This window comes from Perca fluviatilis, chromosome 17, assembly GCF_010015445.1.
Source record: "Perca fluviatilis chromosome 17, GENO_Pfluv_1.0, whole genome shotgun sequence".
NCBI lineage: Eukaryota > Metazoa > Chordata > Actinopteri > Perciformes > Percidae > Perca > Perca fluviatilis.
Window position 1 is genome coordinate 35,204,683 of NC_053128.1, and position 27,640 is coordinate 35,232,322.

At 41.6% G+C, this 27,640-nt stretch overlaps 1 protein-coding gene across 1 annotated transcript; it reads left to right on the top strand.

Annotated features, from left to right (window-relative positions):
- The first annotated feature begins 398 nt into the window (after window positions 1–398).
- Window positions 399–27,466, top strand: LOC120545272. Its single transcript, XM_039779469.1, has 4 exons — window positions 399–409; window positions 556–645; window positions 3,903–3,956; window positions 24,128–27,466. The coding sequence occupies exons 3-4, from the start codon at window positions 3,949–3,951 to the stop codon at window positions 25,833–25,835; spliced, it is 1,716 nt and encodes a 571-aa protein (XP_039635403.1). The 5' UTR covers window positions 399–409; window positions 556–645; window positions 3,903–3,948; the 3' UTR covers window positions 25,836–27,466.
- The last annotated feature ends 174 nt before the right edge of the window (window positions 27,467–27,640 follow it).

Sequence of the window (27,640 nt, forward strand, 5' to 3'; positions counted from 1 at the left end):
ATGCTAAAACTTCCTCATCACGGTTTGCTCAGCGCCATTAAATTGTATGTACAGGACGCAGACTCTCTAATCACCTTTGACAAGTTTTGTTTTGTACACTTATAATTATTAATTATTTTATTTGCTGCTGCAACACATGAACTTTGTCTCAGGTGATCAGTAAAAATCTTCTAAAGAGAACCCCTCCCTCACTTCCCTCACTTGATGATTTGTTGTCAAACCGTTTCTGTGAAATCACGTGACATTAAAATCTTAAGAAAAAAGACTTCTCTGCAGTCTATGAAGTAACTCCGTCTCTGAGACTGTTTCTGTGAAATCATGTGACCACAGAGTGTCCGCCCCTTTCTGCAGATATATAAAGTGTTCTCTTCTCTCTCTGCCTCCCCAACATCACAGACCAACAACACAGGTAAGAACACTTTAGAACTGGAAATACTTTACAATGTTATGATCCAGAAACACATCAGATATAAATGCATGAAGAAATTGTATTTGACATAACTAATAAATGAACATACTACCTTACATTCATATAATTTATTTATTTTCTTCCAGACAGTGTCCGTAGTCTCTGCGTCACCAAGCTTCAGGAACTTCAGATCCATTTCAGTGTACCTCTTTCTGACCAGGACTTTAAAAACACAGGTATGTACCACCAACACGGTCTCACGGCAGTTTGTGAGACAAAACTTTTTTTAATTTATTAATTTGTGTACCGGACACGATTGCCGTTTTTTTTGTAAATTGGTCAGGCTTTTATGCTTTTTCTAATTTATTGATTTGTGTACCAGACACGATTATGTTGTTTTTTTAGAATGGGGAAAGGACACGTCAAACGCCGGGACACGACCCGTGGTTTCTGGGGGGCACACAACAACGGGGTGGTTGTGTTTCGGGAACAAAGAAAGAGAAAAGGAACCATCAACCGTTAACAATGGGGAAATAAAAAGCCACACGCGGGACATGATCCCCGGTCTCCTGGGTGAAAGTCCTGTGTTATTTGACCCATCCACCCCCCCGACCAAACTCCCTACGCAGATTGGCTTTTCATACTACTCCCTACCATAGTTGTGTTGTTATCACATAATATGCTTCCAATTTAAATACATTACATAAAAATTCGTGCTCACCACACAAAAAAAATTGACAATCGGGTCCCGTTCACGAATCAATAGATTAAATGACGTGACCATTTCACGAACTGCCGTTAGACTGGGTTGGTATCACAGGTTGGATGGTTCTGAATCAGTCTGTCTTCCTGTTTGTTACATCAACTGACCTTTCAAAAGGTTTTCCTAGAAAAGAAAAGAAAAAGTAGTAAAGTGTTTAAACTGTTTGATAGATGGCATTAATGTGAAATGTTTAACAGCTTTAACTGTGCTGGACCATCCAGTCAGTCCAGTGTTGTCGTGCTGTTGGTCAAGCATTTAAAAGGACTTACTTTTCTTAAGAGAAGTTTCCACACACAGACATCTGATTTTACCTCTGGTTTGTGTTTGAACTTGATAAATGATTCAATTTTACATTAAAATCATTTAAATACTTTTGAAACCTCAGAATCAGAATAACTTTATTCGCCAAATGCATCAGCAGACAAAAGGAATTTGACCTGGCAATCAGTAACACAGAAGTTTTACAAATCGTATATGCATATAGCTGCATAAAGCATGCTTAAAAAATAAATAAATAAAATAGCCCAAAGATAAAATAGTGACGGTGGGGGGAGGGGCATGGGATCAGCTCAGCTATTCAGAAGGGAAATGGCTCTTGGAAAAAAGCTATTGAGTTGGCGTGAGGTCCTAGTCCTCATCGCCCTGTACCTTCCTTTCAGTTTGGTTAACTGCCTTAGGAAAAACATTCCACTGTGAGCCCTCTTGATAATGGAGGAACTGTTCCTCCCATTTGTGATGACAGTGCCTAAAAAATTAAATGACTCCACCTCCTTCATAACAGAGCTATTGATGGTTAAGGGTTAGAGAGAGGAGGGGGCTCTGTGGAAGTCTATCACCATTTCTTTTGTTGGTTAAGCTCCATATTGTTCTTGTCACACCACACAACCAAATTAGACACTTCCTGCCTATAAGCAGACTCGTCATTGTCTTTAATAAGGCCAACCAATGTGGTATTGTCTGCAAATGTATTCAACTTGAGGGTACTGTTGTTGGAACTGCAATCATTGATGTACAGTGAGTAGAGAAACGGTGATAGCACGCACCCTTGAGGTGCTCCAATGTATGTGTACTGGCGATGATCCTGCTGTTGACTGTTGCTGAGAAATTCCATTATCCAGCGGCAGATAGAGGGTTCCACCCCCATCAATTACAGGTGATATCTCTCAAATCTGGAATAAAATACATTAAAATCATTGGCCAGTTTAGCAGATGGAGTGAATTGTTGTATTTTGCTTTTAAGAGGAGTCATTAATGCAAAATTGTTCCTCCGTCCTCACTTTGAAGGCAGCTTTTACTTTCCTTATGGCTTCATTTAGCTTTTGTCTGGCAAGCCTGTAATCATCTCCATTCCCCTCCCTCTAGGCCTGCTCTTTGGTCTTCCTAAGCAGCCTGATGGATTTTGTGAATCAGGGTTTGTTGTTATTATATTTCACCACAGTTTTGGTGGAAATACAAGAAATATATGAACACACAGTGTCTATGCATGAGTCCATGGAGTCACAAGTGGCATGCATGGAATCCCAATCAGTGGTGTTTAGACAGTCCTGTGACATCCCAATTTTCTCTGTCGTCCATCTTTTAGATGTATGCTGAACTGGTTTGGCTAGTTTTAGTTTCTGTTTGTAGGACAAACTGAATTAACCAGCGATCAGAGTTCCCGAGGGCGGCACGGGGAAGTGATTGATATGCTTCTTCGTGGACAGAATATAAATGATCTTGTATATTTCTTCCATGAGTTGGTCGGCTGATTAGTTGTTTGTATTTTGGCAGATTGTGTTTTAAATGGCAGGCATTGAAGTCGTCAACAAGAAGCACAGACTTAGGGTGCTTATTCTCAATGTTTATGACCAGCTCCATGTATTAACTTCGGGTTGAATATACACACGTGCAAATATGATAGAGGCAAACTCTCTAGGGGCATAGAAGGGCTTGCAGTCCATGGCAATAAACTCCAGCAAAGGGCAGCAGTGTTCGTGTAATACTGAAATGTTAGTGCACCAGTTTGAATTAATGTAACAACACAGCCCTCCGCCTGATGACTTCCCACTCAGTGCTTCAGTCCCACTCAGTGGCCGGCTCTGATTAGATTAAATCCTGGTAATTCCACAGCTGAATCCGGGCTGTCCGCATTCAGCCAGGTCTCGATGAAGAAAAAAGCCGCAATACTCCTGAAATTACTCTAGGTCCGTAACAGCAGATTAAGCTTGGTGATTTTGTTAGAAAGGCAAACAGACTCTGTGTCCCTACTTTCTCCACCTGTAGAGAGCCCCCGCTCTCTTCCCTCTTGCTCGGCTGAGTCTACTAACTCTTGCCGCTGACTTAATGATATCGCAGAAACCAGGAATTCCGGGATCAAGCTGGAAGGCATTGTTTCCCAAATGTTCATAAGCACATTCCGATTGTAGCTAAGCCGCATATTACAAAAAACACAAACAACAACAAAACACTCAGCACTGAAACGCCGCTGCTGCCCTACATAGTGGGAGGCTTCACTCACACACAAAAGGATGGTAAACAGCTGGTTTTAAGTGTATATTTTTTTTCTGTGAAAAAAATCACTAAAGAGATAAACTGTAGGTTATGGTTTCTCTCTCAAGAAGATATTTTTATTGTAGAGTTATGGTGTCCATTATTAACTCTGATTAAAGTGATGTCATAAAGAAGGAATGTGCCCCCTGACCCTCCCACATATCAAACTCACTGTGGTTGATCACTGACTTCTTCTTCCAGAAAACGTACAAGGTACTCCATCCTCAACTCCTGGAAAGCTGTTACCATGGCAACGTGAGTATTACTTGCTAAAACACAGTTTTAAACAGTTTGTAAACACTGCTGGATCACATTTTACTACATGAGACAATTCACTACATAAGAGAGGTTTGTCACAACTTGTGACTATGTTAACTATCATAACTATATTGCAAAAAAGAACCCGAGGCTCTGGAAGTAACAATCTCATTGATTGATTGATTGATTTGATTATCAGAGATAAAGTCTAAAGACAATGGCCCTCATTTATCAAAAGTGCGTACACCAAATTTCCAGGGTACACACAAAACCACGGTGATTTTGAGATTTATCAATATGGATGTTGGCGTACCGCACGCTCAAATCCTACGCCAGCTCAGGAGGTGGTGTACATGTACGCACGTTTTGAGTTAGTGCGGAAATGCGCTGAAAAACAACTCCTAACACCACAAAACGCACTGACAAACTAAAAGATATGATATGAACTCATGTACGCAAGTTTTGGAGTCAGTGTGGACTTGCAGTGCAGCATATAATCAGTTTAACAGGAAAAGAAGAAGTCATCAGTTGATCACTTATCAGCAATGGCAGATCTGGCTCTTTTAGAAGACCTCTATGCAGGGTTCGAAATGACTTAGGACTCTTGGAGGGTCCCCTAAAATGTAATTATAAAAAATACTGAAGACTACCTTGCTACACTATATACTGCAGGCAAAATTATATTGACATATTTTGAAGGTAGGATAATGGTCTTGGGATGTTTTTCATGGTTTGGGCTAGTCCCAGTATTGTAGTGGTGTCTGGAGAAGTGGATTGGCTATAATCTAACCGGTAACCCTCTAATTCTGGAGCAACAAAGTTACAGCACCTTATATAAATCCCTGACATGACAAAGTGGATAACAGGTCATTCTTTCCTTGAGCAAGGAAGTTAACCAAGTTACCTAAATCCACCAGGTGTACTCATTATGGCAGCACCATGCACCTTCAAAGGGTTTGATCAAATACAAATGGCATTTCTCATTCCTTATGTTAATGGAATTTGTAAAACAACTAGCCGCTGGATTGAATAATAATGATGTCTATAAAGACTGTACCTACATTAGATGGTTTACTTTGTTTTAAAGTAGTCCATCTATAACCTGAACTAAAATCTTTAGGGACACATTTAAAAAAAAAAACAGTAAGATATTCTAACATGACTGAAAGCCATTAAAATGACAATAATCCGATAGCATGGCATCTGTTAGGGAGGTACTCCTCTTCTGAAATATATGTATAAAAGAGATAGTTAGATTTCTGTGGCATGAAGTATCAATCTAACCATAAATGCACGCTACAATCTATAGCTTTTAGGGGTGTAACGATACCCTCATGTCACGATTCGATACAAATCACGATACTGAACTCACGATAAGATATTATTGCGATACTCCCAAGACATATGATAAAAGGTTAACAGAAAATGTACTGTTGATTAAAATGCTAACTTTGATATTACATTGTGGGTTTAAATTTGGACTTGGTGCTTGTAACTCAAGGACAATGGTGACACCAGAATAAAAATATTCATGATTCTGAAGCTGAAAATACTGAATTATTTTAGACGATTATGCTTAACATTCTTCAACATAAGACGTTTGGCATTATCAGGACCCACTAATATTCCCTCATTGCATTATTATACATTATAATCAACATTAAATAGTAGTTTAATGTAGTACTGACACTAAACAGTCATTTTTATTTTGCATATTTTTTTACACCCCTAACAGCTTTATTAAACCACCATAGAACAAACCCATGTTATACTGTACAAAAGATGAATAGGTACTCACTTGCAGTTTCAGTGAAAGACTTTTAAGTTCCTGAAGCACATCTCTCATGGTGGCTAGGTCTGTAACAAAGCCTGTGCTGGTCAGTCTGTTCAGCATCCCAGTGTACTTCTTGCGCTCAGCATCAGTGTACGTGCGATCTTCGGATGCTGCTCTCATCTGCTGTGCAAGAGCTGGGAAATCCTTCCAGACTGCTGTAACTGCTGGCAACCCAGCGGATGGTAAATATTTTCCCGATTTTTAGCAGGCTGATATGGACCGCAGAGGCAGCTTCAGACAAGAGCCGTGCATTCTTTGTTGATTGGTGATACATTGTGTACAACTTTGATATAAAATGTTAAAAGTGGTTACATCTTGTGACACATTTTAGGGAATCGTGAACTGCCAGCTCTAGTTTATGTGCAAGGCAATGCACACTCTTAAGTGAAGGGAAATCTTTCTTTAACCTTACAATGAGGCCACTGTCTTTTCCGGTCATCACTGCTGCTCCATCTGTGGCGATACTGATGAGATGATTCTTCAAATACTCATCATCCAGTTTTGCCATCATCAGACTGTTCTTAAGTGCTGTGACGGGGCGCATAGCTGCCGTCATGGTAGCAATACGCTACCTATTGTTATTACAAAGACTGAAGAGGTTGCCCATATGTATGTTGGACGAGTCTATATGTTCGGTTTGTATATTGTATATCATGAATCAAAATTCCCATATTAATCCCGTAGTTTTGTGCACTGGTTTTTAACATCTACTACTGCGGTGATTTTGTTATCTAGGCCTAGTTATATTTATCTATACATCGTTTGTTGTGTAAAGCCGTTCAGATTTTCACAGACATCACTTGGTAGAATAACCATTCAGCACTTAAGTCTTTGGTAATTAGTGTTTGTTTATTGAGTGTAAAAGTATACAGAGGGTCAAATGTGGGCTTACCAGCATGTGCTCTTTTGTTGTGGGGGAAGGTTTACTGCTGTCCTTTTGTTTAAATTATCTGTGACTTCCGGGGTAACAGGAAGTTGACCTGTATTTGATGTATTATATTTTATAGCCAACAAGATGTGTTGTATTATAGATTGTCTTAATTGTAATGGCAATTGTATACATTATATGCTGTATCGGTCTAGATTTTCAGCTATGTGTATTTAGGCTGTATTAAGCCTTGTTTATGTGCTCACCTGAGCCACCCCTGTGTTGTGTCTAATTGGTATGTTCCAATTTGAGGGTCCGGCGTCAGGCTATATAGAGTGGCCATGGTATTTGCTCGGGGGAACAGAGCTGAAGCGCGCACTGAGGAAGTAAGACATACGTCTGTGGTATATCCTCATTGCTGAGACTTGAATTAAGGTCCATTGTTATACAATTGTTTATCTGATTGTTATGACGTGTAAGTCAAATTTAATTTGGTTTTCTTGAAAAGTGCTTTTTAGTTACTTTCCTTAATTTTGTTAATTTTTTCTATTTTCATTTTTGCCTGTGGGCCTTAATTTTGGACAGAAATTAATAAAAGTCCATCACTCCAAACTTCACCTTTGACTACCCTGAGTGTCAATATCTGCTCACGACGACTCTCCCACATCTACCCTCAACAAGTTGCTTATATACATTTTCTGCTGTTTTTCCCTCATCAAGTTCAACAAGATCAAGGAATATGTTCTCCACATTCCCTCTACCTGTGACATCTGCTCTTACATAAATGACCAGATAACTAATGCCATATGCACTGCTTTCATCTACTGTAATACTAAGGAGAGACCTGTTGTTCTTTATTTTAGATATCACCGTTTTTTTCATCTTAACAGCCACATGTTCTATCATGTTAATACAGGCGTGATCTGACCTGTGCAATTGGCCCATTTTTGCACCATTTGTTTCCTGCAAAGAAACCAAGCAGCTCATTTTTGTAAATGCCAGCCTCTCCTTTGCCACAAAATATGCAGTTCTTAAAGCATTGGCAGTTTCTTCAAATAGAGAAGCAGTAACTGTTTCAGCCATGTTTGGAAGGACTTCTTTCTCTCTCTGTTTCTCTATACATAAAGCTTTTTGATGGGCTAAACTGTCTCTATGTTTATAGATCTTCTTGCGCATAGCCCGAATATTAGATCCTCCCACACCACCACTTATCCACTCCTCTGCCATCTGAACACCCTTCTGTGTTGTAAATAGTCGCTTTGCCTCCTTGCAGGCTGTGCATCCTAATTTGTTATCTTTCACGAATAACCAAGAATACTGATCCGACCATTGTTTAAACTGGGCTGGGCTGAGCTGGGCCGTACGTGGCTGGGTTGGGCTGTGCTTGGCTGCACTGTGCTGTGCTGAGCCGGGCTTGGCTGCACTGAGCTGGGCTGTGCTGCGCTGCACTGATCTGGACTTGGCTGTGCTTGGCTGCACTGCCTTGTGCTTGGCTGCACTGTGCTCGGCTGTGCTGTGCTGTGCTGTGCTGGGCTGGTCTGTGCTTGGCTGCACTGCGCTGTGATGCGCTGAGCTGGGCTGCACTGTGCTGGGCTTGGATGCACTGTGCTGGGATGTGCTTTGCTGCACTGCACTGTGCTGTGCTGGGCTGCACTGTGCTGTGCTGGGCTGCACTGTGCTGTGCTGGGCTGCACTGCACTGTGCTGTGCTGGGCTGCACTGTGCTGTGCTGGGCTGGGCTGCACTGTGCTGTGCTGGGCTGTGCTTGGCTGCACTGCGCTGGGCTTGGCTGGGCTGCACTGAGCTGGGCTGGGCTGGGCTGTGCTTGGCTGCGCTGAGCTCTGCTGTACTTGGCTGGGCAGGGGATTGCTTGACTGGCCTAAGCTGAGCTTGATTTGGCTGGGCTGAGCTGCTGTGAGCTGGCCTTTTTAACTGTATTCTATAGTGCAAAATATTGTTTTAATTACTATTATTATGGTGAAACATTTGGCTATATTAAATAAATTTTAATGAAGACACCTGTGGACAATTGACCAATATATCTACAATTTCACCGAAAAACAGCCATGGTATAACAAAGGCACAATTTACCCTTGAAAAAAGTCGGTGATCTTTCTTTTTCCTCTTTCTCTCTCCATGATGCAGGATTCGAAATTAAGAAAAATAATATTAGCTTCCTAGATAGCTTACCAAGCGCTCATGTACACTCGTTCATGCTCAAATTACATTCACTTTAATCAACTCACAGACTTGAATTAAGTCCCTCGCTTATCTTCATTAATCACTGACTGGACAATTAGGTTGTTATGCTAGCTTTGAATAACTAGTCTAACTGCTATATGTCTGCTGTTAGCTGGCAGATTATTTGGCTTCATACCTATGCTTCATACACATACAGCTAGCAAGAAACGTTGACAAACGAACTCTTCTAATCATTACGTCACACTGGGTATCTAAGTTAGTTAATGCAACTTTTGATATAGGAACACAAACTCCAAATATTTTACTATAATAAGCAATTATTATGGAGATATAAACATAATCAGAAGCACTTACAGGATTTTCATTAGGGGATTTCACTCTTTGTGAGGCTTCGTTTTTGCCGCGTTCAACAATAACATACGTGTCCTGCCATAGACTGTACTGTATGCGCGGGAGGACCACAACAACAATCTGTGATGCTATTAGCTGCCCTGATTGCTGCCCAATCAAGCTAGGAAATAAATAAATTATGGTTATAAATATACAACGTCACTAAAGACCTATAATTTTCACAATCATTTTTAATGTTAAAATATTTGTCGGGGACATCCCAGGACAGGCTTGGGATGGGCACAGACTGTAGGCTGAGACACTCAGGATGGGTTACTTTGTGTGTGGGAGAAGGCTGGCATGGGTGGGACTTGGGCATTTGGGAGGGCAGTGTCAGGAACTGCCACCCAGGGAGACGCAGGTCTGGCCATTGCAGACAGGCAGGCCATTGGCTACAGGGAGCATTAATGATGCCTAACAATTTTGGTGCCTTGGTTTGCTGCTGAGTAGAGGCGGATGTGTTTCTGTTTGGGGATGGGCTGACATTCGTTCCAAACAGGTGGCAATAGGAGACCGGGGTGGGGTAGGTGGCAGGGGGATTGCTGGACTAGGAGATTACAGGTGGGAAACACCTTTCAGCACTGGCCGGGACCCTTGGACTGAGACTGTAAAGGATACTGGTGGAATAGGCAAATGGACTGCAAATGGTGCTGGGCTGAACTGGCAACCTGGGACAGACTTTTGAAATGGATCTGAAGCTGCGTTAGTACAAATGATCTAATTATCAGGTTTCCATCCTACTCAGGAAAAGGATACTTCACTTCTCGGCTTGGGACTCAACGTCCTGCCATGTCTAGTGAAGTGAGGCCCTCAATTCATTTTATGACCTCAGTACAGGATATCACAGGAACTTTGCAGACAGGAGGCTGGGTCGACCACCGCCCCATGGACACTTCAAGAGCTGCAAACCATTACAAATAATTCCCTCAAGAGCAGGCACCATTGCTGCAGCCAGCCTCCAGCCGACAAGTGGCTCACTTCCCATACAGGAAAAGCCTGAGGCCGAACTCTGCAGGCAGGCAGGTCAGAAGGACAGTGGTGGTAATCAACAAGTCCATTAGAATACTAGAAGCCCAGAAAGTTATAGTGGAGAGTTCACATGCTCCAGGGGCATAAATCATCTTCAAAACAGTGCAGAATCCTCCCATGGATCCAGAACTTGCATGGAGGCCTCTGTGTTGGATGGCTAGGCAGGATGCGTTAGGCAGGGGCATTCGGGACTGACATGGGATTGCAAAGTCCTGGCTGCCTTCGAGAGAGAACTAGGAGCCAAACTCCCCCAAAACTGATGGCTGCTGGCTCTGGGACCAGGTGGTAGGCACCTTTCTATCCCTTCTATAATAAGAAGAGGGTTGCTGGTTCCCTCTTCAACTCAGCAGGGCTGACCACCCTCGAGCAAAACACAGAGGCTTCTGGTTCCCACGAAGCGACCCTGTGCTTTGGCTTACTAGCCTTCATCCCCTTCCAAAGGAGTTTTCTCACAATGGCTCCAAACCGGGAAGCAAGTGCTCCTAATTGGGACAGGAATTTTAAAGCTCTTCAGAAACATGACCGGGCCGCCGTGCATTTTAGAACTTTGCTTTGAGACAGGACACCAGTGATCTGGAGCTACAGGAAGCCGACTGAGAGCAGCCGGAGAGGCACGATCTCGCTGCCGGTGTCGGCATTCTGGGATTCGCTGGATGCCAGGGTTGCGACGACAGCGGGATGCGATGGGCTGCGGACGTTCGCGGCGGGCCGGTCTTCCTGGCCATTGCGAAGATGAAGAAAAGACTGCAGGGCTGTGCGGGCCGGGGCGTTGGAGGGATGTGTCGCGGTCAAGCTGGCTTCCGGTGCCATGCAGAGGTGCGGGGCAGGCGGCGCAACCGAGGCGGCCGCATCGGCAGGGTTCGGCGGGCGTTACGGCGCTGGTGACTGGAAGTTTAACATCAGGAAATTGTGGGTCATCCAGGATTTTATATCCTCAATACACGTTTGAATTCTTGCTAACTGAGCTTTAAGAATAGATGGCTCACTAGAGCTGTGACTCTGTCAGCCTTTAAGACTGTCTTGCCAGTCCAAACGAGATTCTTCCAGGTTTGTGGAACGCCATTTACTTTCAAGGTTTCACGAGATTTCAATTTGTGAGTTTTTGGAATTATACCAAGGTGCTAGTTTCCTTTTCTTCATCATCTTCTTTTTGAGGGGAGCAACAGAGTCTAAAGTCGTCCGTAGGCAGGCCGTAGCACTGTCTACAAATGTATCAATTTGGGAGGGACTAAAGTTAACATAAAGGTCCTCTGTTATATTAAAGCATGACATTGAATTAAAAGCTGTTGAGATATCTTCCTTAGATTTAGCTATAGCACTGTCAGATAGGCACCTAGTGTAGAAGCTTTTATCTAATTTAGTATAGTCAGGTAGTAAGAATTTGAAAGTAATTAAAAAATGGTCTGATAATACCGGATTCTGCAGAAATATTATTAAATCCTCAATTTCAATACCATATGCCAGCACAAGGTCAAGGGTGTGGTTAAAATAGTGGGTCGCCTTATGCACTCTGACTGAAAACAGTTGAATCTAGTAGTGAGTTGAAAGCAGTACTAAGGCTATCATTGTCAATATCCACATGGATATTAAAATCACCTACAATAAGTACTTTGTCTGTTTTTAGGACTAAACATGATAAAAAATCTGAGAATTCAGATAAAAATTCAGAATACGGACCTGGAGCTCGGTAAATAACAATGAATATAATTGGCTGTAATGTTTTCAATTTTGGATGTTGATTATTAAGAACAAGACTTTCAAAAGAGTTATAATTTAGTTTAGGTTTAGGATTACAGGCTTGAATCAAAGATGGCTGCAACTCCCCCTCCTCTGCCTGAGTCTCTAGGAAATTGGGTATTAATATGACTGGGAGGAGTGGCTTCATTTAGACTAACATAGTCTTCATGGCCCAGCCAGGTTTCAGTAAGACAAAATAAATCAATGTTATTATCTGATATCAAATCGTTTACCAATACTGCTTTAGAAGACAGAGATCTAATATTTAATAGTCCACATCTAATTTTCCTATTTTGTTCCATCGTTGCAGACATTTTAATTCTAATTAGGTTGTTAAGTATAGCGCATCTTTTGTTTACCTTTGATTTAACAGATCTGAGCCGGGGGACAGACACCGTGGTTATTAGACTATGAGTGGGCGACTGCTCTAACAAAAGCACAGAGGGGCGCGTAGTACTGCAACTGTGATTGCTAATATCAAACTTGGGTTGTCATGGTTTATGACCAATAATAGACTGTCAGATTTTTTGATACGAGAGCAGCTCTGTCCCAGGTGGGATGAATGCCGTCTCTCTCCTAATCAGACCAGGCTTTCCCCAGAACGCCCTCCAGTTATTCACATAGCCCACATCATTAGCTGGTCACCACCCCGACAACCAGCGGTGGAAGGATGACGTACGGCTGTACATTTCATCACTGGTCAGGTTTGGCAGGGTTCCAGAGAAAACTACGACAGTAGTCCGACATTGTCTTTGCATATGCACAAAGTGATTCAACATTAATTTTAGTGATGTCCGATTTATTTAATCGGGTATCATTACGTGCGTAAAGTGTGATCTTACTGTATTTACGGTTCTTTTTAGCCAGCAGCTTTAGATGGGATTCTATCGCCCACTCCAGCCCCGGGGACACATATGACCGCAGCCGCTTGGGCCGCTGGCTTCACATGTCGCAGTATAGAGCTCCCAATAACCACAATTGGCTTCTCAGCGGGTGTATCACTGAGTAGGGAGAAACTGTTAGAGAGACGAAGACGCTCCGGTTTAGAGCGACCGTCGTCATGTGCACTCCCTGGTCTAGATCTAACGCTACGCTTCCCTCTAACGCTACGCTTCCCTCGGACAGTCACCTACTCGCCCGGCTGCTCGGGGTCTGCTGGGGGACAGCTAGCAGAAGCTACAGTATGTTGGCCCGCACCAGCTACGGAGCGCTGGCTAGCTACGGAAGCATATGATTCTGATTCCATGGTGCGGAGCCATGCCTCAAATTCACTAAGTCTTGCCTTCAGAGCAGCGATATACTACATTTGTTATATGTAGGGTTATCACTAAAGGAGGCAGAGGAATAGCTAAACATTTGGCACACAGAGCAAGGGGGGGAAGGGGAGGCAGAGGAATTAGCCATTGCTAATGGCTAAGCTAAAGCAGCTAACAGCGTTTTAACAAATTGTGAGATCAGCGAGGCAGTCGATGTAAGAGAAGAGAACTATAAGTGCTTGAGTAGAACAAGTGTTATCCAAATGCAATCCGGGCAAATAGCCGCTAATTTAAACAATAAAGCAGAGTTGAGTACGTTTTTGCTGGAGCAGTAAACTAGCATCTGTAACACGGGAACATCGGAAGTGACACAATAAACTTAACGTAAACGTCAGCACGTCACTTGTCCTAGTCTACATGAGATATTGAGCCACCCCCTATACTTTATCCACACCCATCTACGTCACACATCACAGACCACGCCCCTTTCATAACTTGTGAACTGTTTAAGGTAGACTCTTGTAAGAGGTATCACTGAACTCAAAGAGTTCCTTTTTAATTGTTAACGGTTTGCCCCACCCCATATGCTTAAGCCACGCTAACTAATGACTAATAACTAATGACTCATTTCTCTTACACTATTGTGTGAAGTATCATTGAACTCAGCAGAGTTCTTTTATTGTATTACTTTTTACATGTTCCAGTAAAAGCCTTCACACATTCAGAGACCTAACACCAACAAATGGTCTGATTGATTTGATTATATAAACAATGTTTTTTACTGAAGTGGCAATGAGGGTGATCCTAGGATCAGATCTTTAGGGGTTTCTGGTAGCCTTTTAATGTAGTTCTCTCTTTTTTTCCTTTCTACTGTCCTATTTTTGCATTTCAACATAATTTCGGACCATCATGATAGAGGAAACACTGAATTATGTAACCAGAGAGACACCACCCATTCAGAGAAAACTTACTTCAATGCTAAGCCACAGGACCGTTACTACAAAGTTGAGGTGGTATTACAAATTTAATCAGATATGTATCTATAGAAAAGCAGACATTTCCAAAATGCAGTAGCAATAACTTTTGAAAATTAGAGATTCATGTGATTTTGACTAATTATTTTCTGAAAGTGGCTCAGAATTATTTTCTGATCTAGGAGTCTAGATTCTGGGTTTAGTTTCACAACGCTTCGATATTTCTAGAGCCGAACTTCTTAATTTACAATACAATTATTTTGTAGGGCTGCAGGGATTAAGTTTAGGGGTAATTTTTCGTATACAATATTTCGTGGTTATGATGTAGCAATGACAAACTGAACTGAACTGAATTCAGCACCTTAAGATTTTACTTCTGGTTGATTTACAATTTCTATTCAAGTAAAAACAATGAAATTGTGCTGAAAGTTTATATTTAGTTATGTTTATATTTTGTGGTCTTGTTGTTGATAAGTGAGCTTAAGGTTTTCAATTGTGTGCATAAATCCATTTTTAGTTTGAATACAATGGAGATTTGTTTTTTCTCCCAGAGATGTAGAGGCCTGATACCCAGTTCATGATACTGCCAATATATACTGTAAATATTGCAATACTTTAATCAGTGGACTGTAGACTGAATCACCATCATTACTTCCTTCAGTGATTTATCCTCCAGATTACAGAAAGAACCAGACCAGATATATTTTTACTAATATAGTTTCAGGATAAAATGTACGTTATGGTCACTTGCATTTCTACATTATTACATCATTAGAATAGAAGATACTTTATTCATCCCCATGGGGAAATTAGTGTCCAGCAACTCACACATAAACACACTTCCCCATAATAAATAAATAAATAAATACAATGCAAATGCATACACAATAGATTAAAAACAGCATAAGAGCAGCATAATTATAACTATACTGCACACAGCCCAGTTCATCTGGTCTGGTATATTTAGGGGAGGGGGGGGGGGGGTATTTAGGTGGTGTTAAAGGGGTGATAGAATGATTATATAGGGTATTTCACACTGTTCCTTATGGTCTCCTAATGGGGTGTGGCTAATGGCCCTTATGCATCCCTGTGTCTGCCTTCCTCCACAGACCCCGGCCTGCTGTGAGCTCGATTGAGCTCCACCTGCATGGCTGACAGACCACAGCACCTCATACCCGCGCAAAGTCACCGTTTGGGCTAATGGACTACTACGAAACGCCGCTGCCCTGACAGATCTCCAGGGCCTGCAACTCCCCTCTTCCTGCTAGCTAAATGGCCCGTGTGTGAGAGCGCGGTCAGTGAGCTTGTTACACCAGCAATCTCTTACCACGTTACACACATGTCACGCCACTTAGCTATTCAACATATTCATAAATATCTTATAAAGCTAACAACGGTGTCCGATTTCAAGTTAATGAATTTTTGTGAATTCCAGAGGAATTCTAAGAGGAGGCTAGCTAGCTCTCATTGATAGAGCTCCATCCAGCAGCAGGCTCTATCAATGAGACTCACGGACAAGCGGCGTTTATTTCCCCAATCGTTTGTTTAAATAACTCAACACATAATTACACACATTATAAGAGTAACTGGAACCTGTGGTAAGAGAATGCTGGGGTAACAAGCTCGCTGACTGCGCACACACTCACATACACTGGCCATTTAGCTAGAAGGAAGAGGGGAGTTTCAGGCCCAGGAGCTCTGTCAGAGCAGCGTTGTTCCGTAGTTCATTAGCCAAAAACAGTGACTTTGCGCGGGTATTATTTGTCCTGGGCTGCCAGCCGTAACGGAGCTCAATCAAGCTCACAGCAGGCCGGGGTCTGTGAAGGAAGGCAGGCCGGGCGGCAAGACAGCTACACAGGCAGCACCGGCCTCTGAAGTCCGACACACAGTTGGACAAGATTTGCAATTAGACATCAATTTTCGTAAAAAAGGGCCAAATTTGACCTCTACAAAATTGATTTCTCGCGTAAAAAAAAAGTCTCAAAAGGGAATTTAATGGTAAAATAGCATATGAACAATGTATACAATTTCTGAGATCTGCGTGACCTAGAGTCAGAAGACTACCTGATCTCAGGTCAGTTGTGTAGCCTATGCAAATGTTGGGGCGTGACAAAGAGAGAGACTAGAGCCAAATGAGGAGGAGCCCCAATAGTTGATGTCAACTATGGGGCTCGTTGAGATTCGCCTGTTTTCAGAGGCAGTTTCAAATAGTGAGATTTGCAGAGAAAACAGGTGTCAATGGGATTTAGAGGTTCTATGTATGTCCTAGTTACCCACTAAACTGTCATTATTACACTATGACAAGGTAAAATCAGTTTTGCATTTTATCACCCCTTTAAAAACAACACGTTCTCTCACTCATCTCGTAATATATGGACGCTTGGTAAGGTACCTTTTTTGTTCTTATTGACGCTAGAAGTCTCCTTTAGCACTATAAGTAAACGCTCTTGGTCGGGACTATTGCCGTCCCTTTTAACACAGTTATGTTGCACAACCTCAATGGCCTCCCCCTTTATGCAGACCGGCTGGCAGATTGGCTTTGACTTCCTAAACTCCACCACCATCTCTTTAGTCTTGTGGTGGTGTTCAGGAGGAGGCAGTTCTATTGCTCCAGTCACAGAAGTCCTCTACAAGGTCCCTGCAATCCTCTTCCCGTCCACCTCACACACGTGTCACAACAGCCGTATTATCAGAGTACTTCTGGATGTGGCAGGACTCAGAGTTTTCCATTATCCATTATTATCCAGGTGGTCAAGGAGGGGGCCACCCCTCCTATAAGCTTGTCTCTCAGTATAAGGGGCTAGATGGTGTTAAATGCACTTGAAAAATCTAAAAATATGATCCTTACATAAGAACCAGGCACATCCAGATAGGCATGGGCCTGGTGCAACATGAAGAGGACCGCATCTTTCACTCCTATATATGCCTAGTAGGCAAACTGAAGGGGGTCAAATTCCTGTGCAACCTGTGGTTTTATATGGCAGAGAAGCAGCTGCTCCAGAGTCTTCATGATGTGGGATGTTATCGCCACTGGCCTGTAGTCATTCATCTCCACCGGGCGTCCTATTTTGGGCACTGGTACGAGACAGGATGTTTTCCACAGCACCGGAACTTTCTCTGTCTGTAGACTCAAGTTGAAGAGCTTCTGGAGAGGCTCCGCTAATTGAGCTGCACAGTCCTTCAGTAATTTTGGACACAGACCGTCCGGACTCCTTATTACATATTACTAGCACTGCTTTTTTAAAGTCTCTAAAGTACAGATTCAGTTTGAGTTCATGTGTGTTTTGATAAAATCAACTCAATTTAGACTAAGTCTTTTGCTTCAGCACTGATATTATTTTGCTCATTAGTTATTAATTGTTGAGGTGGATTGTTTTGAATGATGACATAATATCTGATGTAACTGTTTAGTTTATAGATAAACAGTCATGTTTGAGCATTCACCAGGTAAAAGTTTTTTTTCCCCCAGTAGGTGGAGTGATGTTATTTAATTAAATCTTTGAGCTCTCTCATTTATAAAACTGTGCGTAGGATCCTTACTATAAGTGTACGTGCGGCCAAAAGCCCAAATTGGCGTACGGCAAAAAAAAAAAAAAGTCAGATTTGTAAAACAGTGTGTACGCACACCTGTAAGCAATGTTCCCTTTATAAATCACAGATTGACTACAAGTGTGCATACATGGATCAGCCTCTTATCCCACCCTGGACACGCCCATTTTTAACCATAGTCAATCTAAAGCACCTCGTGAATGCTGATCAGTATGTTAATGACCCTGGCAGTTGTTATGTTTCGGTGCAACGAAACATGACGACTGGCGGAGAAAAAACTAAAAAACAAAACCTCTCAGATGCTCGGGAATTGCTGCCAATTGAATTATAATTTCGGCCTGTTGTCGCACAGTGTAGGGAAACCGGATCTATAGACTACCTTTATTAATTAAATCTTCCAAAACAGCAGGCATTACGGCACTCGGGGACAGCTTCGATATATCAGACGTATATAATAAGATTTAACAGAACTACATATTATATAGTGATGTGACAACCGGCTCTTTTACGCGAGTCGGTTCATCCGGACGGTTGTTGGTTGGCGAACCGAGTCTATAGATTCGGTCAACGGTTCACGTGCGGCGGCGGCCCCGGCGACCCCCGGTCCCCGCAGTAGCCGGGTGCCCGCTTCGGTCTGCTCGTGACGCCTGCAACATTCACTTCTCTAACATTTAACTTAACATAACTAAGATAACATGTGTATTTGTATGTGATGCACTTCCCAATCAATAATGTGTGAATTTCCGAACACAATCACCTAAGATGCATCAGAAACAAGGCTTGGTTAATAAATCCAACTTGCCGAGAACCGTTAGACAAACAGTTTGCTTATATACTCGAAGGTTGTTAACGGTTACATTCGGTCTCGACTCGGTCTCGGCAGTAGCCGCTGCGGTCTACTCGTGAGAGCCTGTAACATTCACTTCTCTAACATTTTACTTTAATATCTATCAAGATAACATTACGTGTATTTGTATGTGATATAGGCCTAATACATTCCCCTTGGTAATGTAGCATATGAATTTCCATCAACACCATTCTAAAATGCACGAGATAAAGGCTTCTGCTATCGGTTGATAAGTCAAACTTGCCGAGAACCTAGACACCCGTTTGATTACATAGACTCATGCACCCTCGGTTACGGTCCTTACAGTCTCCTTGTGACAGCCTAGCCTAGCTACCACGTAGCAACATTCACTTCTCTAACATTTAACTTAACATAACTACCAAGATAACATGGCGTGTATTTGTATGTGATGTACTGTACTTCCCCATCGATAATGTGTAAATTGCCGTGAACACAATCCTCTAAGATGCACCAGAAACAAGGCTCGGTTAATAACTCAAACTTGCGAGAAACCAAAACACCGCTTGATTACATTAGAGTCGGTTGCACGGTAACATTAGAGTCTAGCGGGCCGACCGGTGTACGTTAGCCATCGGATCGGTATACGGCCCTGCCGGCACGGTTACATTAGACTCGAGCGACCGGCCGGTTGCACGGTTACATTAGACTCGAGCGGCCGGCCGGTTGCACGGTTACATTAGACTCGAGCGGCTGAACGGTTGCACGGTTACATAGCTCATTTCCTGATTGATTCTACCACCACCACTCCAGTCCAGTGGAGGCGCTAATGGGCTAGATAACACACACACACAGTAGCAGAAGAATACCAGCTACACAACGGCCAACCATTGACATATATATACATACATATATACACATATATACACATATATACACATATATACACATACACACATATATATACACACACACATATACACACACACACACATATACACACACACACATATATACACACACACACATATACACACACACAATATACACACACACACACAATATACACACATACACACACACACACACACATACACACACACACACACACATACACACACACACACAATACAACAACACACACACACATATACACACACACACACATCACACACATACACACACACACACACATATACACACACACACACACAAACACACACACACACACACACACACACACCACACACACACACACACAGTGCCTGCAAAGTATTCGCCCCTTTGAACTTTTCGACCTTTTGCCACATGTCAGGCCTCAAACATAAAGATATAAAACTGTAATTTTTTGTGAAGAATCAACAACAAGTGGGACACAATCATGAAGTGGAACGAAATTTATTGGATATTTCAAACCTTTTAAACAAATAAAAACTGAAATATTGGGCGTGCAAAATTATTCAGCCCCCTTAAGTTAATACTTTGTAGCGCCACCTTTTGGGCGATTACAGCTGTAAGCCGTTGGGGTATGTCTCTATCAGTTTTGCACATCGAGAGACTGACATTTTTGCCCATTCCTCCTTGCAAAACAGCTCGAGCTCAGTGAGGTTGGATGGAGCGTTTGTAACAGCAGTTTTCAGTTCTTTCCACAGATTCTCGATTGATTCAGGTCTGGACTTTGACTTGGCCATTGTACCCACCCTGGATATGTTTATTTGTGAACCATTCCATTGTAGATTTTGCTTTATGTTTTGGATCATTGTCTTGTTGGAAGACAAATCTCCATCCCAGTCTCGGGTTTTTTTTTGCAGACTCCATCAGGTTTTCTTCCAGAATGGTCCTGTATTTGGCTCCATCCATCTTCCCATCAATTTTAACCATCTTCCCTGTCCCTGCTGAAGAAAAGCGCAGGCCCAAACCATGATGCTGCCACCACCATGTTTGATAGTGGGGATGGTGTGTGTGTCAGGGTGATGAGCTGTGTTGCTTTTACGCCAAACATAACGTTTTGCATTGTTGCCAAAAAGTTCGATTTTGGTTTCATCTGACCACAGCACATTCTTCCACATGTTTGGTGTGTCTCCCAGGTGGCTTTTGGCAAACTTTAAACGACACTTTTTATGGATATCTTTAAGAAATGGCGCTTTCTTCTTGCCACTCTTCCATAAAGGCGAGATTTGTGCAGTATACGACTGATTGTTGTCCTATGGACAGAGTCTCCCACCTCAGCTGTTGATCTCTGCAGTTCATCCAGAGTGATCATGGGCCTCTTGGCTGCATCTCTGATCAGTCTTCTCATTGTATGAGCTGAAAGTTTAGAGGGACGGCGGGTCTTCGGATTTGTAGTGGTCTGATACTCCTTCCATTTCAATATTATCGCTTGCACAGTGCTCCTTGGGATGTTTAAAGCTTGGGAAATCTTTTTGTATCCAAATCCGGCTTTAAACTTCTCCACAACAGTATCTCGGACCTGCCTGGTGTGTTCCTTGTTCTTCATGATGCTCTCTGCGCTTTACACGGACCTCTGAGACTATCACAGAGCAGGTGCATTTATACGGAGACTTGATTACACACAGCTGGATTCTATTTATCATCATTAGTCATTTAGGTCAACATTGGATCATTCAGAGATCCTCACTGAACTTCTAGGGAGAGTTTGCTGCACTGAAAGTAAAGGGGCTGAATAATTTTGCACGCCACTTTTTCAGTTTTTATTTGTTAAAAAAGTTTGAAATGCCAATGAATTTCGTTCCAATTCATAATTGGGACCCACTTGTTGTTGATTCTTCACAAAAATTACAGTTTTATATCTTTATGTTTGAGGCCTGAAATGTGGCAAAAGGTCGAAACGTTCAGAAAGGCGAATACTTCGCAAGGCACTGTGTGTGTGTGTGTGTGTGTGTGTGTGTGTGTGTGTGTGTGTGTGTGTGTGTGTGTGTGTGTGTGTGTGTGTGTGGTTTATATATATATATATATATATATATATATATATATATATATATATATATATATATATATATATAGCCAACGGCCGAATGAAGTAAAAGAAAAAAAACAGGAGTGAGTCAGTTCATTGACGTATGGCACTCGATTCTCCCGGCTCAGTGACACGAGTCGGGTTAATTAACCGGCTCTTCGGTCAGTTCGTCAACACTAATATTATATCCAAACAAGCCTTAGTGATGAAGTTGAAGATTATATATAATATTTATTTAAATAAACACTTAGCTGTCAGCCATTTCCCTCTGGAAACAGCCGGTTTCACCCAGAGTGGCGAGGACCTGTATTTGGACCGGGATGGCACGGTTCCAGCGCGTTGCACTCTCTACTGGACCCAATTCAGTACATAGATCCAAGAGCGCAGCTATATTACTATTACAGCTATATTAGGGAATTTAAATCGGCATATGAGCCAGTCATCGTCATGGTCCCTGAAGTCTCTTTGTCTCCTGATTCTTCCATTCCAGTCCTCCTGCAGGGCCAGCAGTGCCATCATGCAGCATTACGCACAGGTATTTATATGTTTAGCCTACAACAATTTGTAATTGTTAACACCTTGCTAAAAATCACAGAAAACTAGTGGTATCCCCCACCCCGAGATATAATTTGAAATCGAAATTTAATATGCAAACACACTTTTCTTCAAGCAGGTTCTGTTAACAGTATTAAAGTTTGGACCGATAACGAGGACATAGAGCGTAACGATAGCGCGAGAGCTTAACGGCTGTATTTCCAGACTTTGACATTTGTGTTGTGCAGTTATCTAATGCTAGGGTATTTGATGCTATCCTGTATTCCATAAAGTCAGGCCGTCTAATCCTCCTGCGCTCCGTAGCGGACAATGTGACGGCAAGACAGTGCTGATTAAATATTAAGAACACATTTTTATTTAAGATTTGAGTTGGATTTAAAAAAAAGTGTTTATGGTACAATTATCACTCAGTACAAGTGCAAATAACACTGCTGGATTTCATCTTCATGATATGGTGTGAAGAAATGTGCGTGAGGCATTAATACTTAAGAGTAGCCTAAATTGTCATTCCCACTTTCCGCAGTCTAACTTCAGTTCACCACCTCACCATCTTTTTTATTTTTTTTTTAAAGTGTGTAAGCTATTTTTTTTTTTTTTTAAATTATTTTTTTTTTTTGGTTTTAATTTTATGTTTATTGCTGAGTACGCAAATTACTACTCCCGTCAAGTTTGTTTTTTATAAATCACAACCTTTGCATGGGAAGTGGCGTACGCACATTTTCACCTCCGTTTTGTGCCTACGCCACGTTTATAAATGAGACCCCAGGGGCCTCGTTTATAAAACTGTGCGTAGATTCTATTCTGAAAGATTTCGTGCGCAAAAGTCAAAACAAAAAACGCAAACAAAAACAATATTCTGATTTATAACACCTTGCGGCGCACACCGGTACGCTCTTCTCGTTATAAATACGGACGTGCGTTACCTTATGCGGTCGTGCTCGAGCCTCACACTCTTCCCAAGGTCGTCCCATATTTGTCCAAATAAGGTCCATGTTAATCAATCAATGAATATTCCAGCCTTGAAAGGAGCCCTTGATCACCAATCACGAAACGGAAAAATGGGGAAAAAAAAAAAAAACACGATTCAGTGATTGTGAGATCGATGTGCTTCTAACAGAAGTAGACCATCGAAACAAAATCCTGTGTGGAAGCCGTAACCCTTGTGTAGCGTTCATATTGTTGTTACACAGCCTTAACCCCTTGACGCCTGAATTTATTCACAATTATATAAGAACTTTATTATGCGTGTTCCTGGCTCCAAACTGATGCTAAATTAAATTGAGATTGTTAATTTGTCCATAGCATATAGAATAGATATAAATTGAGGTATGATGCAAATTAGCGACAACAGGCATTTATGGTAAAATTCTTTACAAAATGGTAAAATTAATAAAACACATTTTCAAGTAATTGACAAATAAATGAATCTTGACAACAGCAAGGAAGAAAACACTCCTACTCCGGTTTAGCAAGAACGGGATTGTTGGGTTGAGGAAAACAAAAACTGGGTTAGGTTCGGAAAACAGGCATACCATCGGAGTTCACTAAAACGCAGTCTACAAAACCTTGGGAGCATTACGCACCATCACACGTGTGGTCAAAAGTTTGCAGAAAACTGGGAACATTTTTACGCATGGAAGTTCTTTATAAATCCTGACTATTGCGAGGAGTGTTGCAACGACAAATTTCACCCTGCTTCACGCAACTTTTTCTTGCGTAACAGGTTTTATAAATGAGGCCCCTGGTCTTTACTTTTCTACAGAAACCACTACCCTTCCAAGTACGACATCACCTGCCTATTTCCGATACATAAATGTAGTTACCTTTTCAATGCACATGTGTAATTCCTGGAAACAACGCCCTCTGTGGCGTAATGCCCGTTTTTGTTTGTTGGCTGTGGTATGAAGCCACGAATGGTGGTGGTAATTAAATTGATTTAATGTATTTAATTCTATGTTCAGCCATGTTTGAACTTGTCTTTACTTCTCTACAGAAATACATCATCCAAATATGGGAACATAATTTCCACAAGTGAAGTGATCCAATCAGGATCTCCCACTCTCTACCAGCTGACACCAAAGAAAGAAGACATTCAACCTCTGAAAACGAAAGAGAACCTTGGATCTCTGACAAGAATTACTCTTGGTGAAAAAGATCCAAACAAAACAAACAAAACCATCTTACTTGTTGGCGAAACAGGAGCAGGAAAATCTACTCTGATCAACGCTCTGGTCAACTACGCCATGGGAGTGGAGTGGGAGGATGATGTCTGGTTTAAAATCATAGAAGATGTCATAGAGGAGGAGAAGAGAAGTCAATCACAAAGTCAGACATCAGATGTGATGATGTACCAGATCTTTGGTTTTGAAGATAAACCTCTGCCCTACTCTCTGACCATCATTGATACTCCTGGATACGATAGCACTGATGGAATCAAACGTGATGACGACATCAGTCAAAGATTATTTGACTTGTTCCAGTCAGAAGATGGAGTTCATGAGATTAATGCAGTGGGTCTGGTGATGACAGCGAGTGAGAATCGACTGACTGACCGACTGAGGTACATCTTTAATTCAGTGATCTCTCTGTTTGGAAAAAACATGGAGAAGAACATTGTCGCCCTCATCACACACTCCGATGGTGTGACAGCTGAAGATGTTCTGAAAGCTCTCGAGGATGCAAACGTTAAATGTGCCAAAGACAAAGATGGGGAGCCTGTTCATTTTATGTTCAACAACCACCAGAAAACAAAGAAAACAAAGAAAAATAATGTTGCTCTAAAAGCTGCATGGGATATGACAATGAACCATATGGGTCATTTTGCTGATTTCCTGACTAAACAATTCCCTCAGACCCTGATTACAACTGTGGAAGTTATGAAATCCCAAATCAAACTGACAGCCTGCATCAACAACCTGCAGGAGATAATCAAGGAGATTGATAAAAAACAGACAGAAATCCAACAGACTCAGGAAGCTCTGAAGAAACATGAAGAAGAGATGAAGAACAACAAGAACTTCACTGTAGAAGTTGATGAGCCCTACAGAGTTAAACAAAGAGTTGTTAGAGAGAGTAGGTGGTGGGCATTTAGGTTCAATAATGGAGGAGCTGTCTGCTGTACTGTCTGTGAGGTGAACTGTCACTATCCATGCATACTGGCCTTTTATCCAGAACAATGTGATGTCATAAAAAATGGCCGCTGTACTGTATGTCCCGGGAAGTGTCCTGCATCAGCTCATGTGAAGGAAGAACAATGCATTGACTGTGAGGGTAAGTGTTCAGATGAATCAAGGCATGTCAAAACCCCCTGGATCTATGTGGCCAAGACAAGGAGAGTTCAGAAGACCCTGGAAGATGTGAAGCACAAATATGAACAGAACAAAGCAGAAAGAGTGCAGAAGTTGAGCGTTTTGGAAACTCTTAAAAAGAAAATGGGAGAACATCAGCAAGAAAAAGATCGGTTGCTGGACGAGTCCTTTGAGCATGTTCTCCAACTGGAGGAAATCGCCCTGAATGTAAATTCATTGTCCACTTATGTCCACATGGACTTCCTGATTGAGAAGATGAAGGAGAAAGGAGACATGGAGAAGGAGAGGAAACTGGAAGAGATGAAAAGTCTAATGGATAAAGATGAAGACATCAAGGCAACAATGCGCTACAAGTTTGGTAAACTAAGAAGCAGTTGTATTGGTAAGAAGTAGTGATGAACAGAATCACTGAGAGCAGACAGCTGTGTAGAAAACAAGGTCTATACTGATGATCAGATGTTTCATTATAGTTCTATAAATATATTAAATGTGATGAAATTAATTAAATGTAAATGTTGTCTGGGTTGTAGGCTAGGAACCAAATTCAGAGATGCGAGGAGAGGAAGCAATAGAAGCAATAGTTTAATAGGAACACAAAGAGACTTACAAATGTAAGCAGAGCAGGTGAGCAAATCCAAAAAAGAAATCCAGGAACACGGAAAGAACAAGTACAAATCCAGGAACTCACAGGACTAGAACCACAAGGACTGACGACAAATGACAATCCACCAACAACAGACACAGAAAACACAGGGACTAAATACACAGGGTAATGAGTAAACGAGGGACAGCTGACACAAGGAGAGGGAAACAGGTGAAACACAATAGAGCAATCACAAGGGCGGGAAAACACAGGAAGAAAGCCAGACAAGACTACGGAGAAAAGACAGACTTCAAAATAAAACGAAATGGGAAAACCAACAGAAACATGAAACCAACTAAAACAAAGACACTTGACACAAGGACTGGTGAACAGGTGAAAGACATCAGACAATAACAAAGGCGGGAAAACCAAAAGACAAGAAGTAACAAAACAAGAAACACTAAGGGGAACAGAATAACTCTTAAATAAAACAGGTCCAAACACACAAAAAACACCATAAGAGCGGGGCAGGCGTGACAAATGTGTAATTCCTGGAAATGACTGTTCTTGTAGTTTCATGTTTAATCATCATAAATTACTACAGATTTGACAACAGTTTGGGACAACAGCTCTGGTTTTAAATGCAGTGAGCCCCCCCCTGCTGTTTAATGTTGAGAACAGCAGCTCCCTCCCTCTATATCACAAACTGAAGTCAAATCACAAATACATTTATCATTCTTAAGTTTTCATTGTATAACTTTAATGTTTTAATGCTTTTCTAACGTGCTGTTCAGTCGATAAAGGCTGTGATTTATTCTGATGTTAGTGTGATGTTGACAGAAGTAAACTGGTGGTGGGACCGTAACACATCACTGACATTAATAAATATCCCTATAAAGCTGATAAACATGATGTTTCCACATCTTGTTAATCAGTTTGTTCAGAGGATGTTACAGAACTCATATAGAAATATTCTGCTGTGTTGGAGCTGAATCCAACTTCACACTTCAGTCATGAAATCTAATGGACTTTTATTTGATGTATATTATAATCAATATATGTGGTTATATATTATATACCCTTGTGTCGTCATGCTTAATGACTAGTTATAATATTTCAGTAGATTTTGGGCATGTGGAAATTTGTTGATCATTTCATTTTGTACTTTTATTTTTTAATTTTGAGTGATTCAATGTATTTACAATATATATTGAGACCGGAGGGTAGTCTGAGTGTGGACTGGTAGCTGGAAAGGTAGCAGTTATCCTCCTGGAAACTACCTAAGAGCTTGGTGTGCTGTACTGTTAATCCATATCAACGCATGTCTATATGTTTCTCTTTGTGTGGGAATGAAGCAAAATAACAATGTAAAAAAAAAAACTCATTATATTCTGTTGTTTCTCCTGAAATAACATCCTGATTGATGCAGTTTTCTGTGAATCATTAATAAAATGTCTGCTTGATGAAACCAGTTTGTTCAGAGTGTCTTCACTGGATAATTCTTTTTTTTACGTTTACGTTTATTGCACACATCATCAATATATCATTTAACACAATCTCATAAAGTACAATGATCATATATAAGCCCCGTGAAATGGGGAACCCCAAATAAGCT